This window comes from Brachionichthys hirsutus, chromosome 20 (assembly GCF_040956055.1).
Source record: "Brachionichthys hirsutus isolate HB-005 chromosome 20, CSIRO-AGI_Bhir_v1, whole genome shotgun sequence".
Classification (NCBI taxonomy): domain Eukaryota; kingdom Metazoa; phylum Chordata; class Actinopteri; order Lophiiformes; family Brachionichthyidae; genus Brachionichthys; species Brachionichthys hirsutus.
Window position 1 is genome coordinate 132445 of NC_090916.1, and position 17603 is coordinate 150047.

The following is a 17603-nucleotide window of genomic DNA, read 5'->3' on the forward strand; positions in this document are numbered from 1 at the left end:
AAAATGCTGCCTTCAAAGTGCCCTTTCGGATGCCCTCCAGGGCAGCTCTCATTTCTTCCAGTGGGTAATATGTGATTAAATGCCCTGCGAGTAGTTTTAGAATGGACAATAGATGGGGGGACAGAAATTCCTAAAGTGTCCTCAAGAGTGCCCCTCCAGTGGACAAGAAATGTGACCGACCGCCTCCTGGTGCCGTTCCAGGGTGTCCTTCCTGGGGACAAAAGGTAAAAACGGTCTTCCAGGCAGAACATGTGATAAAGTGTCTTCTGGGAAGGCGTTCCAGATTAAAACTTTGTCTCGGTGTCTTTCCAGTGGACAGAAAGAGACCTTTTTAACGGGGTCACCTTTCCACTGAAAGACCTGCTCAGATTTCTGCTCACCTGGAAGAGCTCTGGATCGACTGCTGCGATTTATCCATGCAAGCAGTAGAGGGAAGCAAAGGCTCATCAGTAATACCCTTTTATTCCTGCTCACCTTCATTCCTCTCTTTTCTAGAGCAGACCTCCACTTCTCTAGATTCTCCTCCACAAACACAGCTTCTTCCCCTCTGCTGTAAGACTCATGAACATTTAATAACTCTGTATCAGACTCATGAACATTTAATAACTCTGTATCAGACTCATGAACATTTAATAACTCTGTATCAGACTCATGAACATTTAATAACTCTGTATCAGACTCATGAACATTTAATAACTCTGTATCAGACTCATGAACATTTAATAACTCTGTATCAGACTCATGAACATTTAATAACTCTGTATCAGACTCATGAACATTTAATAACTCTGTATCAGACTCATGAACATTTAATAACTCTGTATCAGACTCATGAACATTTAATAACTCTGTATCAGACTCATGAACATTTAATAACTCTGTATCAGACTCATGAACATTTAATAACTCTGTATCAGACTCATGAACATTTAATAACTCTGTATCAGACTCATGAACATTTAATAACTCTGTATCAGACTCATGAATTCTCTATTACCGGTTCCTGCCATTTGCGCTGCTGTACTTGCACTGTGTGATCAGGGCCACAGTTTGCTGCTAGTGAATGTCTGTAAATCCGCCCTTGATGCTGCTGTTTTGTGTTAAACTCTTATATCCCCAGATTTCTTTATCTTAGTTTATTCTTATTGTGATTTAATGTTTCATGTTACACGTTGGCATCGAAAAAAAATTATAGTTTGAGAATTATTTTCACTGACTATGCCAATAAATCTATTCTGATATTGGCTGCATAGCATTAAGGCAATACAGTTATTGAAGGGGGAAAAAACCCACAGTATTCCACTTCTGTTATTCCAGTTTTTAGTTAGAAAATAGCATACCGAAATCGACTAAGAAAATTAGTGAACCATAATTCAATTGAATGTAAAAATATTTAAGAATGTTAAAAAAAAAAGTTTGCCATTCAGGATAAAAAAGGATCTGTAGCGACTATCTAGAATAGATAACAAAAATAAAAACCTCACACCTGGCGCTGCAACAAATCCCCAGAATGCAACTCGCCAGTCGTCACTCACTTCCTGTTTACGTTTCCACAAATTACGTCATGAAGGAAACATTTAAGCAAACATTTCAAAGCCGAAACGGAGGAAGCGACACTTAGGAAACAACTCTAAGTATTATTTAAACAGATTTCAGCGGATATTTTACCCCATTTGCGCGTCCGGCCACCGGGGAGCGTGAGGAATCACAGTTACATCTGTCTTGCTCAGAGAAGCTAGCCGGGCTAAGGTATTCTAAGCTAGCTCCGGCTAGATCGATAGGAGAGACTCGAGAGCAGCTGATCCTCCAGCCGGGTGCTAAACCCCCGTCAGAATGGAGAATAAATATAACCTGAAGAGTCCAGGTAAGCTGCTGATGGAGGTTTCTCACCACTGATCCTTTCCGCTTGCGAGCGTAGCTGATACGGTGTTGACACTTTAACACGCAATAACTGAGAACAAACTGTTGTATTTGACTCACGGACACATTATGACTTAGCCGATATCTAGCTAGTGGATTATTTGTGTTCGCCGGCTTTTTGCGGGGGGGGGGGGGGTCCACGTCAGAGGCTCTCATCAATAAAGAGTTCCTCTTCCGGGCCCGAGAGGCGACGTGGAGCGTTTCACGTTGTCGGGACGTGTTCGTGTAGCTTCAGTCATCCAGGTCGGGGGCATGGTGGTTGGTTGGTTGAAGGTTGGTTGAAGACCAACCAACCATAACCCAGTCACTTGCTTTCTGTTGTATGGGGTCAGCAGGTCGATGGTTGTCAGTGCGTGGACGATGTTTCTGTGATGTTCACATGAGCTGTTATTTCCCTCGAGACAAGTGAGTTTCAAAACGAGTGAAATACACCAGAAAGCTGAACTCTAAATGTGCTGATGCTGCACATCTGGAATAATCAGACCTGCTGGTTTCTCCCGGTGCGTTTAGTGCCATGCTCTGAATTAGGGCTGCAACTGATTTATTTTTTTAAATACATTTTCAGTAGTCTGTAGTTACATTTGTAACATGAATTGCTGTATGTTGTGTGGACTATGATTAACTTCAGTGCCAATTTTAGTAATTCATGGTCATTTATTTTTTTTAATTTTCACACAATGAAGAGGAATAGAAACACGAAGGCCAAAGACTGAGCTGACTGGGCGGAGTTCTGGTGCATGACCCCCTGAAAAGATTCCCTGATTTTCATTTTAAAACATTTTGGAGGGCAGATAACTTGTACACCATGTCAGCGGGGCGGGGGGGGGCGACGACACATAATGAAGCAGTAATGCGTAAGAGTCAGCTTAAATTTTGCTTGTCAAGTTTTCTGAAGTATTCTGAAGTGGATGAGAGAAACCTGGCGATTGAGCTGCTGCTCAGTTTATTTTAAATATTCATATTTAATATTTCCTGCTGCACTAGTCCAAGTCCAAAGTGAAAAAAGTACTTTATTTATTACCTGAATGTTCAAGATACGCCACAGAAGTTAAATGTTGAAATAAGATGATAAAATAAAAAATAAGGGACATCCTGGATCCGTTTCTTCACTCCTCTTTTTATTTTTTTATGTATTATAAAAGTATCGGTAATGTAAACTGTAAAGAAGTGTCGGATCGGGACTCTATCGGTTCAAAAGGTATTTGGCAGCCACCGATTGTGCAACTTATAACACTTAGAAAGATGAGAGGTCTGTAATATTCATCAAAGTTACACTCAACTGTGAGAGACACAATGTGCAAAAGAAAAAAACACATCCGGGAAATCACATTGTATGATTTTTAAACAATTTATTTGTATAAATAATAAATATTTGGTCAATAGCAAAATGTCATCTCAATACTTTGTAACCTGATTATTTTCTCCTGGATTCTGGATCACTTTGAACATTTCAGTAACATTGCAGTCAATGGAGCTTCAAAATGTGTTCCTCAATATCCCAGTTGATTATTGCCCGATGTTGATGGAATATGACACAGTCATGTAGGGGGGGGGTCTCTATCTCACCACCAAATTTAATCCGGATCAGATCCGAAATAAAAGGAGTCAGTAAAAAAAATATTACATTTTAATATTAAACCCATTTATGGATTCAAGAATCGACTCTGATTGTATAAAGATACCAGGAACAATCTAGAACCATCTGGTGCTGATCCAGATCACCATGTGGACGGTTTAGATCCAGTTAGGAGGGGAACGAGCTGCTTGGGGGAGGTCTGGTCTCTCAGAGTGCTTTTCTAGTTATGCAACTGTGTTTCCTGTCCTCTGGCCCACTTTGAATCATTCCCGGTGCCAAACACTCACAAATATGTGTTTCGTAATATGATTTTGCTTGCAAGGATGATCACCTTATTGCCTTCGGGCTGTGACCAGACCTCTGAGAACCTAATAGAGGCCAGAGGGTCCTGGGTGGGGAGGGCTTTCCCAGGCCATGGCTGCTTAGAATTGGAGCTCAAATGATCGTAGGACACCAAATTCTGCAGAATTGTGTGCAGGCTCCGGCAGTGGTGTTACGAGAAGATGTGTCGATCAGGAATACAGTTATGGGTTCATGGTTTATTGGTTACCTTACCCGCAACAGGAGAGCATAGGCACACACAAGCAGGTTTCCATTTCACAGCAAAGCTAATGCTAGCCAGGTGCTAATTATGCAAAAGTAGTTTCTGACATGCAACCAACTCCTGTTGTATTTGCTGATCTGTATTTTATGGCATTGCATAAACTTTCAGAATCATTTGTTTTTATTTCTGATAGATTTATAGCATTTAAAGTGATGTGATTTCATTTTGCAGCATATATTGCATAAAACATTAATTTCTTTTACAGTATTATATAACTCTAGCTCGTATTTGTTGCTGTCTGTCTCTAAATATTGCATTGTATTCCAGTATTCCACTCTGTGAGCAGCACAACTACAACATCCTACCAAATAATCAATGAAACAACAAAATACCGTACGTGGTACACATTTCAGTTCCGTTCAGTTCAGTTTTATTTGAGCACTGCAACAAAAACAAGCAAATCAACAGATCAACAGCAAACACAAAACGCCGTTCAAAATAATATTTGTTCCAACATCATCTAGCAACGGGTTTCACAGAAATAGCGCAAATATACGTTACATACTAAAAGTCATGCTCATAATAGAGCAAGTGCTGAAGGAGTGTGTTGATTGTAGAGAAAAGAGATTTGGGATTATCGGAGCCAGAGTGGGTGAGATTAGGGTGGGAGTTCCTCTGAGCAGAAGTTAAGCTTTTGCTGTAGGAAGTCTGTGTATGCTGAAGCGAGCCTGATTGGTCGACATGACAAAATGGCCCTTCTGAGCTGTGACTCATGCAGCTGGTTGTCAGCATTAAAGCAGGGAGCTTCGTTCTGTCCTTCGCTGTCAGGACGGATCAACCCTGCAGGCCTGGGTGTGACGCAGGCTGCCTTATAACACAAGGGCCGATGCCAGCGGAGCGTTTCCTGGGGCCTCGGTCATGTATGAGCAGAGACGAGTCAATGCTGCCATGGGTGGGAGAGAGCCCCACACACACAGCGCTAACGCTAACGCTAACCTCAGCAGTCCAGCTCCTGCTCGGTGTCTGCTCGTCATCAATATGCGACTAACAGGCCCTGTTTTAATCTGATCACAGGACAAAACGCACCGCCAGGATCGCTACGGGACAAATGTCCTCTTTGCAAGTTTTGACATTCCTGCTAAAACAATTCTTGAAATGATTAACGTAGTCATTCTTCAAATTGTTGTGGAGTATTTTCATGCTGAAGAACTATTTAAGGAGTAGACCCCTCGTTTCAGCTCCGTGACCTTTGACACTGTAGGAGTTTCCTCCTGGTTTCCTGAACGAGGGCGTCGGTGTGAGCTTTTGCAGAGCCTCTCTGTACTGCGTTTGCATCGAGCCCAGTCCATCGGCATGCATTATGCTCCTCAGGTGTAGCTCTCTGCTTCTGAAAAGCAGGAAGAGTTGATTTCTCCTGGTCAAAATGGGGTTTTCGTGTTTTTCACCAAGGCACGGTGATTGCTTCACGCGAGCGGTGAGGTTGTAAACGGTGGTGATAATGGGGTGAACCCGGCACCTGACCGGTGCCATGGAGGGCCGAGACGCTCCAGGAGAACCTGCAGCGTCTCGGCGCCCCGCGGCGCCCCGCGGCTCATGTCTAACTCCTTTTTTTCTCTTTGAATAACCAGCGGTGAAGAGGTTGATGAAAGAGGCTGCTGAACTGAGGGAGCCCACGGAGCACTATCACGCACAACCACTGGAGGTACATCGGCCGTTTCTGAGTGTTGGAACGATGACGGAAAGCAGAAGAGCCTCTTTATGCTCCCTTTCCCCCAACTTTTCTCTGATTCCCTTTAAGCTGCAAAATGACTTCTGTGGTGGCGCTGGTGCTAACGGTGCTAACGGTGCTAACATCCAATTCAGGAACCTTTAATTCAAGTAGAGTGTATTTACAGCCTTTGATGGGGTCAGGATTGAATATGTCTTTGTGCCAGGGCTTAACAGATGGAAACATGCTTTTATTTCACAACGCAGATGTTTGTGGAGGTTTTGCGGGTTGAATTTGTCGTCTTTCTTCTTTTTACAGGACAACCTCTTTGAATGGCACTTCTCTGTGCGCGGCCCCCCCGACTCTGAGTTTGATGAAGGGGTTTACCATGGAAGGATTGTGCTTCCTCCAGAGTACCCCATGAAGCCGCCCAGCATTATCCTCCTCACGGTGAGACGCAGAACGAGGAAAAAACTTCTGCTGAAGAAGAACCTAATATTTGTCAAATGATTTGAGCGAAGAGCGAAAAATGAACCGCATCTTTCTTCTGTCAGAAGTTTCAGTTATTTTACACGTAAAGTGTCCGTTATCAGGACGAAGCCTCTGCTGTCCTCCCACTATAAATGATATTTACAGTAGTCCCTCATTTTCCCCGGGGGTTACGTTCCAAAAACAACCCGCAATAAGTGAAATCTGCAATGTAGTAATTTTTATTTATTGTACATAAATGTTTTAAGGCTGTAAAACCCCTCACCACACACTTTATACACGTTTAACAGGCAGGCATTAATCTAAATAGATTGTTTCAGTATTATAGAATGAAACCAAAGATCAAAACCTTTTCAGAACTAAACATTTGTTTGAGGAATATAAATATATAGTACGTACAGTAAACGTTTTCCTGTTAATAATGTTAAGGCGTGCAGGTCGAGGAAAGAGCCGCTTGGAGTGCAGAAAAACAAATATTCTACTCGTGCTGTCTTTAGCCTCTCATGCTGCTTTATTGGATAGCTTAGCACAGCGGAACGGCAGCGGCTACATGTATCAACAGGAAGAAACAAAACCCAAAAGGGACGTGACGTTTATGCTCCTACAAAATAAAAGCCTCTTTTTACACAGAATAAGAGCGCTATTAACAAACGCTTAACAAATAAACATGATAGCTTTTAGAAATAACGAATTTAATTTTAATGATCAGTCTACGAGGTTGAACACACAGGAAGTTATTAATAGCGACTTGCGCGTATTTCACAGTTCTTCCGACCGCGCCTCTTCGTCCTTGCGCCGTTTCAAGGCGCGTTCAAGTGCAAAAGATAAAATCTGAAAAATTGCGTTAAAACTCCGCGAAGCAGCGAAGTCATTGCCATGACTTGTCTTTCTGCTCCTTTGCATTGCTCAGTTTGCCTTCATTGTCTGAACACTCGTTTCCCCTTTCAAAGCTCGCTCCTGTTCCGATCAGCTGTTTCCAGACTGCTTGTCCTAAAAGTGTTTTCTTATTCCTTCAACCACTGACCAACCGCACCTTCGTTTCTTCCTTTCCTCCCAGCCGAATGGAAGATTTGAAGTTGGGAAGAAGATTTGTTTGAGCATCTCTGGACACCACCCAGAAAGCTGGCAGCCCTCGTGGAGCAGTAAGTATCCTGGGAGAAGTCCCAGCTTCTGTGCATGCAGCCCGTTCTCTTGTCTTCATTCACCAACTAAAGGTGGGTGTTTTTTTGGGGGGGGGGGGGGGGTGTTGTTCCTGGGGCAGTGCTGTTAAAACGGTTCCTGTCCTTGTTTGGTTCTCTCTGCAGCATTTTCAGCCAGTATTTGTTACACATCTGACCGTGTTTGGTCCCACGATGTGCCCGGGGTGCACCCCGCCTCTCACCTGTGCTCAGCGGGGGTCGGGCTGGGGCAGATAAAGCGGCTGTAGGCGAGACGAGGAATGGATGGGTGGACTTTATGAAAGGCATGCACTCACAATTAGTGGAAAATCTGACATTTCCAACATATTCTCCTGGAGCTACATCCAACTGACACGTCAGCGAAGTCCACACATTCAGACAGAATCCGGACTCACAATAACGGTTCCTTACTGTAACCCAAAACGGCTGAAATCAGTATTAGGATCAGATCAAAGACTCTGAGCAGCGGCTGCACCTGCCTGGTGAGGCTGGGGATTTCACTTTGTCCACACCACATGCCGGAAGACGAGTTTTAGCTCGGGTTTCATCATGCACACACACACACACACACACACACACACAGTTCCATACAAGCGTTACGAATGTTTTCAGGGTCAGTGTTCATATTTCGGTGTTGATGACCGGACTAAAGACGAACGCTGCCTGGCTAGACGCAGATAAAGCCCCCCCCCCCCCCCCCCCGGCCCCGGCCGTATTGTAGAAGGCATCCCAGCCAGCTGGAGAACGTGTGACTATATACGCATGGCGGATGTCCTCGCAGAGGCCGGGGCAAATCCAGGCTTAAGCTCCGGAAATAAAGCATCATCCCCATTTACGTAACGCCGGCATGCAGCCTGTCGGCTTATTTAACCGTCTCTGTTTTACCCAACAACAGTGAGCGTTCTGCTTCCAAGTATTTCAGGTGTCTGTTTTTTCTTCCAGTTCGAACTGCCCTGATAGCTATCATTGGATTCATGCCAACAAAAGGAGAGGGGGCAATAGGATCTCTGGATTACACCCCGGAAGAGAGGCGGGCCCTTGCCAAAAGGTAAGATGTGCTAAGCGGAGTCTGAGCTGCTCAACAGCTGCATTTACACAAACGCTCATAATGGTGGTGGCGCCTGCTCTTTAGCACGGGTAACCGTTCACATCAGCCACTGGGGGCAGTTTGGGGGGCAGATGACTTTCTGCTGCTGAGCCACAGCCGCCCAAAATCAAAATCCCTCTCGCGTTCATTCCGCGGGGCGCGTGTGGCGTTCCCTGTCGTGGTAATAAAATGGAACGCCACTAGCGTGGTGTGAAACTTGTAGCACCCGAAGTTATGATATTGTGTTTTGGGGTGGTAAATATGCAGCTTAAAATTTCAGACATAATTTCTAATTCAATTCATATTTATTTATATAGGACCAAATCATAAAAGAAAAATCTTCCCTTGAACAGAACCCAAGACTCATAGAGAGAGAGAGAGAGAGAGGGGGGGGGGGGGGGGGGGGGGGGTAAAAATCATGGCCCAAGAAGAATTCAGACCACTTCAACACAGGGGACCCTAACATCAAGTTCACCGTGAAGACGTTCAGGACAACGTCCTGCATTTCTCGGACGGTGCTGGACACCTTGAAATAGATGAAAAATGAACATGAGGTGAACAGACCCCCCCCCCCCACACACACACACACACACACCGACCAGTATCTTCTCTTTGGTTCCCATCACCCACTGCAGCACAAGTTAGGGGTCATGAGAACCCTGAACCACCGGGCCCAAAACACCCCCCCAGAGTGGAAGGAAGGGCCAAAGAGCAGAAACACATCCGGAACGCGCTGAAGACATGTGTCTGTCCAACCTGGACATTTGTCAAGACCAACAAAATCAACAAGAACAACCAGGAACAGGAGAGGAAGACTAAAGGAAACCCGTTGTTGTCCCCTACATTGCTGCTGGTCCACCCGAAAGACAAAACACCCTGAGACAGATGCTGGTCCACCCGAAAGACAAAACACCCAGAGACAGATGCTGGTCCACCCGAAAGACAAAACACCCTGAGACAGATGCTGGTCCACCCGAAAGACAAAACACCCAGAGACAGATGCTGGTCCACCCGAAAGACAAAACACAGAGAGACAGATGCTGGTCCACCAGAAAGACAAAACACCCAGAGACAGATGCTGGTCCACCCGAAAGACAAAACACCCAGAGACAGATGCTGGTCCACCCGAAAGACAAAACACAGAGAGACAGATGCTGGTCCACCCGAAAGACAAAACACCCAGAGACAGATGCTGGTCCACCCGAAAGACAAAACACCCAGAGACAGATGCTGTTCCACCAGAAAGACAAAACACCCAGAGACCGATGCTGGTCCACCAGAAAGACAAAACACCCAGAGACCGATGCTGGTCCACCCGAAAGACAAAACACCCAGAGACAGATGCTGGTCCACCAGAAAGACAAGACACCCAGAGACAGATGCTGGTCCACCCGAAAGACAAAACACCCAGAGACCGATGCTGGTCCACCCGAAAGACAAGACACCCAGAGACAGATGCTGGTCCACCAGAAAGACAAGACACCCAGAGACAGATGCTGGTCCACCAGAAAGACAAGACACCCAGAGACAGATGCTGGTCCACCAGAAAGACAAGACACCCAGAGACAGATGCTGGTCCACCAGAAAGACAAAACACCCAGAGACCGATGCTGGTCCACCCGAAAGACAAGACACCCAGAGACAGATGCTGGTCTACCCGAAAGACAAAACACCCAGAGACAGATGCTGGTCCACCAGAAAGACAAAACACCCAGAGACAGATGCTGGTCTACCCGAAAGACAAAACACCCAGAGACAGATGCTGGTCTACCCGAAAGACAAAACACCCAGAGACAGATGCTGGTCCACCTGAAAGACGAAACACCCAGAGACAGATACTGGTCCACCAGAAAGACAAAACACCCAGAGACAGATGCTGGTCCACCTGAAAGACGAAACACCCAGAGACAGATGCTGGTTCTCAGTGTAGCTGGCTCGGCTGTATTTGTGGGCGTCGCTCTCGTGGTGGATGCAGGATTAACCCTTAGCAGGGATGTCGTTGGGACAGAAACTCCACCTGCTACTTGAAGACGCAGCGAGCCACGGCAAACAAGCCCTCAGTGCCAAGGACAGACGGGTGAGACGCACGATGGCTCAGAAGATGAAGCCAATCTGTTCAGCCCTGACAGGTCTTGGCAGCTTAATCTGAAAGTCTTCATGGCTTCATAATCAAGATGCCAAATTACAGCCGCTGTGCAGCAGACGACAGCGTTTTTCTGTGGCGGCTAAATCGATGCGAGACCCTCCCTGTGCACAGGCGGTTAACTTCCAGACGCTGTGGACACGGCCACTTTGTCTTCACGCTTTCTCCCACTTCATCGACCGCGACGAGTCCAAGCTGCGAAACCAGGATTTAGTTGCTGCTTCTTCCTGCTACAGCTAAAAGAAATACTTCAAGTTAAAGTTTGTTTAACGACGGGCTTTTTGAAATGTAAAAGTATTTAAATGTCACCATTTTTAGTGTTTAGCGAGAAGGAATGACTGTTCCGACAAGCGGAGTGTGCTGGCTGCATGTATGCATGTACACGTGTGCAGTATAAATGGTCTCTACGTATGCAAATATAAAAACATTTTGAGCACCCGGGTTGTGGGCCAACGGGGGCTCTTCTTACGTAGCTCCATCATGGCGTGAGGAGAGGACCAGCCGCACTTGTTTGCTCTGGATACTGTAGAAGGCGTTTTATCGTAAATGTAATTACGCTCCATGATGAGCCAAACGTATAACACGTCGTAGAGAAAAACACCGACGGGCTCATTTGTCCTGAACCTTACGCCAGTCATAACCAATAATCAATAATCATTACTGTATTCATGGTCGTATCTTCGTTTGTGAGGCAGGTTATTGGTGTATAGATGTGGTGATTGATTGAATGTCTTCATGCTGCACAAGTAAAGACAAATGTCTCTGAACACTGTAGAATGACAGTGTCTCTGCAGGCACAGTGTCCTCGTTGTTGTCTGTCCTCGTTTTCTGTCCTCGCTGTTTTCTGACTCTTTTCTGTCCTCGCTGTTTTCTGACCGTTTTCTGTCCTCACTGTTTTCTGACTGTTTTCTGCCCTCACTGTTTTCTGACTGTTTTCTGCCCTCACTGTCTGCCGCCTGCTAGATCTCTGGACTTCTGCTGCGAGACGTGTGGCTGCGCCCTGCGCTCGGCCCTCCTGGCTCTGACACCCAACAGCAACCCCAGTGCGGAGGACCACCAAGCTAAAGAACTGGCCCAGCAGATCAGCTTCAAGGTGAGTAACCGTCGTGCTGCTGTGCCCGATCAGCGCACAGAGCCAACGAGGGCTCCTGCCACTGATGACAGATTTTAAACTCGCCTTTTAAAATTTCACCTAAAAGTCCCGATGAAGAGACGAGCTGGGACGATCCCGTCTCCCAACCGTTTCTTTGCTTTTAGCCTTTGCTTTAGCTGTTTTTAATTTTAAAGCAGTACTAAACAAAGTTGTTGCATGTACATTTTAACATTGAGTTTAAATTGAATCAATATTCTTATTTTTTTTATCGAGATTGTTTTAGTGAGAGAGAATAAAATGCAACTCAGTTTCGGTGACGCTTGTCTCGCTGCTTCAGTCAGTCAGAGAGTTGAGATGAAGGCCAGAGTCTGGATTATTTATGGATTATGTCTGTGGCAATGCAAATTATACAGTCGTCCTTCGCTCTATCGCGGTTCACGTTCCCGGATTCACTATCGCAGATTTTCTTCCCAAACATATTTATTCATATATCGTAGATTTTGCGTGGTATGTATAGATTTTTAAATGTCCATTATTTTCATAATAAATGAAGCATTTTGCAGTAACTTTTTTTTTTTTTTAAATACGTATTCCAACACATATACAGTATTTCAACATATAAAATACCGTACCGGTACTGTCCATATTGAACAAGATCCTCGTTGGTATGACACAGAGAGCCACAGTCCTCCAAGCAGCTCGTTCCCCTCCTAACTGGGTCTACACCGTCCACATGGTGATCTGGATCAGCACCAAAAGGTTCTAGATTGTTCTTGGTATCTTTACACACCAACCATTCATTGCTGGGAATTCAACATGGCAGCTAAAATAACCAGTCACCAAAGAATCAGCTCACAGTCCAGTCTGGAAGGGTTAACTCAGGCATGGGCAAACCCAGGCCCGGGGGCCATATGCGGCCCGTTGGTCTTTTTAATCCGGCCCGCCAAACTTGTCCAAATTATATCATTAAATAAAATTGTATTATAATTAAACGTCATTCATTTGACCTTTTCCCTGTAATGCTACCTGTAAAAGGCCAAATCCTTTCATGCAATAGCTTTCATGTGTCATTTGTATTAGCTCACACAAATACTCCATCCATCTGTTCTTGGTCCGGCCCCTCTGTCAAATTTTAGAACCTATTGTGGCCCGCGAGTCAAAAAGTTTGCCCACCCCTGGGTTAACTAGTGGCATCTCAGGATCAACTTGTACAATAAAACATACTTGATGTGTTGTTTAGTTAGTCATGATGTTTATTAGTTCAGCCCTGAGACGTGAGCCAGTAGACAGTGGAGATGACTAATATCATGTGTTACAGGCAGAGTCCACGTTATCCAGGCAGCCCAGTGAGAGCAATGCTCCAGAACGCAAGACACCCACGCTCCCCCAGGGAGACATGTCCACGTCTCCACGCCAGGAAACCCCTGAAAGTAATCAGGCTCAGCCGGTAGGTGTTGAACTGTCGCTCTGGTGTCACGCCAGCAGGCCAGACGATGATGTAGCCATTAACTACTAGTGTCCAGTCGTTTCACAAACTCACAGGACACAGTGATATTTATCATCTATCTATCTTTTTTTCAGCATTCTGATTGTTGTCGATGTGATGATGCAGCAGATAGCAGCTAGGACTGTGCTATTCTGGATGACAGAAACACCCAGGGCACAGCACCAGGGTGACCCGTGTCCATGGGAACTTGTTTCTGTCACTTTTTTGTTACCGTATATTTCGGACCACAGGGCGCACTTAAAATCCTTTAATTTTCTCAAACATTGACCGCGCACCTTATAACCCGGTGCGCCTAATGGATTCATTCTGGTAGTGCTTACTGAGCTCGAACCGATTTTATGTGGTACACGGCTCTCGTATCTTCCTTTACTTCACATTTACACCCCTCCGCCCCCCAACAAGTCGTAGGAGTTTTCTTTCAGAGTGTGCTCAATAAAAATTGGTGGTAAAGACCGATAAAGATACTTCCATCAGGATCTATCGGATCATTCTCAAATAGGCAGGGAAAAGCCAAATAGATTCAGGGTTCTAGCTTTGGCATGGCTGCACCCACTCGCCCTCGCGCCCCCTTCCTGTGTACTCGCATGCACTCAATGGCCCTAAATGACCATCAACAGGAGAACCGGTCATCTATTCTGTAAGCCCTGTATTCGGCTGAGGGTAGCTGCGTCAGTCGGTGAGTCCAGAGCTGAAGTCCAACAGGTGGATCCACTCTGAGGGAAGGCCAGCATCTCTCTTCACCCCCGTCCCTCACCAAGCTGCTGGGGGCCGAAAGGCCGCTCATCACTGCAGTGTATGCACACAACTCTGGTTTTCTCTGAACTTCAGTACGCTTACCAAGTATAGGTCTAGAAGGGGGCTAGAGCCAGTCCCAGCTGTGTTTGGCCATGCGGCAGGACACATCCTGGGAATGTCATGCTAGAATTATGGGAAGACATTCAGGTCAAACATGGATGACCAGAAGGACTGGCGAAAGGAAACACGAGCCGGACTAAGATGCAGACTGAGGTCGCCACGCACGGCTAATGGGTGGGAGGGATTACTCCTCTCTGGGTCTTCAAGAGGAGCATGTTGCTCAGGATCCGGATCAGTGGTGCCCAAAGTGGCTGCTGCTGCACCCGAGGCTGCCCGGGAGATGGTTCATCATAACTTTTACATCAGTTAGGATTCATGTTTTTCAATGTATCCAAACAGAATAACAAGCTAAACAACAAAGTTGGCATGATTAAATGTCTAGTTCCTTTGATCCATTCACATTTAACTGATCCTCTCTCCAGATGTTGAGCAAAGTTCAAACGGATCTGTCGGCGATGTCCAGGGCTCCTGCGTATTGGTCAGAGCTCCATGATGGAGATGAGCAGCTGCTGTAGTGTGGCCGTTAGCTCGCTGGTTTCTCTGGCCAGCTGAGGGACGGTGTGCAGCGCAGCCGCTCTCGGCATCATCCCAGATGTGCTGCGGCAGCTTAGAGCCTGTGGTTCCAGACACTCTTTAGTGGCTCGGATGTTGCAGACGGGCTTTGTTGCATAACAGAATGGATTTTTTGGAACAATCTGCTACCGACAAATTAAGAGACACGTTCTGAAGGTGCAGAAGGGAAGGTCACCTTAGATTAGGGACTCTGGATGAAGCGAGGTAAGCCGCACCATCTGCTGCTCAAGTTGGGAGTATTTGGATGGTCAGATCTATATCTTTGACAGTTTGTCAGAGCTTCTCATAGTATATCACACTGCCTTAAGGATGTTTATCCAGTACCGACCAGAATACCACTATCATTCTATGAGTAGTGAAATGTGTTCTCTGTAAAAGCCTGTCGAACTCTGAACACTGGTTCGTCTCCAGCCAAGTGCTCTCAGGTCAGGGTAGGCTGGTAGAAGTAAAAGGTGGGCAACATGAGCCATTGGTAGCCCAGAGTTTAGAGAACTGGACTAGCCTAGCCCAGTAAGCAGCACTGGTTTCCAGCAGGGCTTGAGACAGTTTCCACTAACACTGTTCACCTTTGTCTAAAGGAAATGAAAGTGCAGATGAATACTCTCGTTCATCTAAAGCAGGGTACCCAACCCTAAGGCGCAGTGCACCTTAGCTTTTAGCCTTCTTACTGGGTTGCAAGTCTACATGTATATGTAGTCCTTTAAAAAAAAAATATATATTTAAGCTGTGCTTCCAGAAGCGAGACGGGGGAGAGACAAAGTAGAGACTTGAGACAAAGGTTAAGTCCGTGTTCTGTCACTGTCTGACGGGTCCGGTGTCTGCAGACGGTAGAGGAGAAGGCACTGATGTCAGCGGTACCTGGGGACTTGTTGATCTGGTACCGCCAGTACACACTAGTGTATTCTGACTTTGCAGTAGTCACCGTTAATGGTATTGCACTGATCTTCTTGATGCCATCCTCCCCCATAGGAGGAACCTCCAGTCACTGAAGTAGCGGCACCTCGGACCCCTGTGGCCACGGCCGGTCACCCCATCAGCCCCCGGCAGCGGCGCAGCCAGCAGCACAACCAGAGAGAGGGGCGAGAGGCAGCCAGCAGGCCGACCTTCCCCCCAGCGCCGCGCCAAGCTAACGAGGAAAGCCGCGCCGGCTCAGCACTTGTCATCATGGTGCTCGCTCTGGCTCTGGCGGTTCTCATCTTCCGCAGAATCTATCTTGCTCAAGAATACAAGTTTGACTATGAGCTGTGACCGACCGGCTGTGGCCCTTCTGCCTCATGCCATCAAACAGACGTCTGAGCCCAGGCAGCGTCCAGGGCTAACGCTGCGCTCCCTGCTCATCAGCAGAGGGATCAACGGCAGGGACTATCCACCCACCACCACCACCAGGGTGTCTATTAATCAGTTTTACTTTTGTTTCATCAGTTTTAGTTTAAACAGGAAGCTTTGTTGCATTGATATTTGATCAGCAGCCAGACCCCCCCCCATTTAATTAATGTGTACTCTAATACTGGCATTTGTTCACATGATTTAATTAGAATTGTAATATGACGCTGCAACACAAAGTTATGAAGAAATGCAGTTCATTTTACTGTCGATGTACTGAATGTACAATGAATGGTTACTTATGTCCGGTTAGAGGTCGGGTTGGTCTTGTCCTACGCACACGCACACACACACACACACATTACGATTGTGCGATCAGCCTGTAGTGACTCAGTTGTCCTTGCATCATCCTCTACCTGGGCCGTCTCCTCGCGCTTGCTGATTGGTTGGCTCGTGAGACCAATGTTTGTCAGATGCAATTATCGCTAACTTCTCATCATCCTCACAGATAATGAATGAAAAGCTCCTACTTTGTGTTTTTTACAATGACTTCTGACTTCTTCATTGGACCACATCAATATTTATACCTCGTCGCTTCTTTCCAAGTGACTCCGAAACCTTTTTTTTTACTTTACTGGTCTTCTGTTTGTCTTTCTTTGAGTTGAATACTTGATTCTTTCTCGCTCTCTCTCTTTATATAGCCTGATGTGAATCAAATTCTGTCCAGCAATGCAAAAGGAAAATGCCACGGCGGGTTCTGGCTGGTGTCCATGGTGTGTTACCGTCCAGGGAAAGAGTCCAGCAGGCCTCCTGAGGAGCATCAGGAGGCCACTGTTCTCTGAGATATTACCAACGTCAGCATTGAATGGGAACATGTGATACATGTGATGAGGGACCGAGTCCACCAGGAGACACCACTGTGGTCTGCAGAACATCGCTTCACCACGACCAGAGTTCTTGCTCTGGTTCTGCTTCCACGTCTGCTCAGAAAGTCATTTAAACTGCAGATGCTGTAGATTCATTCATTTGCATTGTGTTTCATCCTGGTGAATGAATCCCCCCATCCCCCGTCTCTATAATTAGGTCTTATTTAATTTGGGAGGGGGGGGGGGGGGTGATGTCTGTGATGGGGTTCCGGTTAGAGATGAATGTGGATATAAAATAAATGGCTTGAAAGAAAGAACTGTTTCCATGTGTGTGTCTTTATTACACCTTCGTGCACGCACACACACACACACACGCACACACACCTGATAACTGCCAGCTGTCTGTGTGTGAAGAATATTTAGTTACATCACCCATCTCAGCTTTTCTATAGGTGGACCTACATAGATGAAAAGACGAAGGTAAAAACACAGAAACCTCAGCGGTGGTTGAAGGTGTGAGTATTACAGCTACTACTACTCAGTAGTACGCCTGAGTAGTAGCTACTACTACTACTACACTTGTAATGTAGATATGAGGGTACATTTTAGTTCACATGCCAAGTTGTCCAATTTACTGAAAACCAAACGATTCTGATCTGTGTCGGGATTCTGATTCCTCATTAGCAGCTCAAGGTCTCACTTGGCTGGGGGGGGGGGGCGGGGGGGGGTGCTAATGATCGT

General features: G+C 46.0%; 1 protein-coding gene across 1 annotated transcript; it reads left to right on the plus strand.

Annotated features, from left to right (window-relative positions):
• Positions 1 to 1833: 1833 nt before the first annotated feature.
• On the plus strand, positions 1834 to 17130 carry ube2j1 (ubiquitin-conjugating enzyme E2, J1). Its single transcript, XM_068753792.1, has 8 exons — positions 1834 to 1864; positions 5669 to 5742; positions 6067 to 6198; positions 7295 to 7379; positions 8358 to 8463; positions 11609 to 11738; positions 13057 to 13185; positions 15643 to 17130. The coding sequence occupies exons 1-8, from the start codon at positions 1834 to 1836 to the stop codon at positions 15919 to 15921; spliced, it is 966 nt and encodes a 321-aa protein (XP_068609893.1). The 3' UTR covers positions 15922 to 17130.
• Positions 17131 to 17603: the final 473 nt, after the last annotated feature.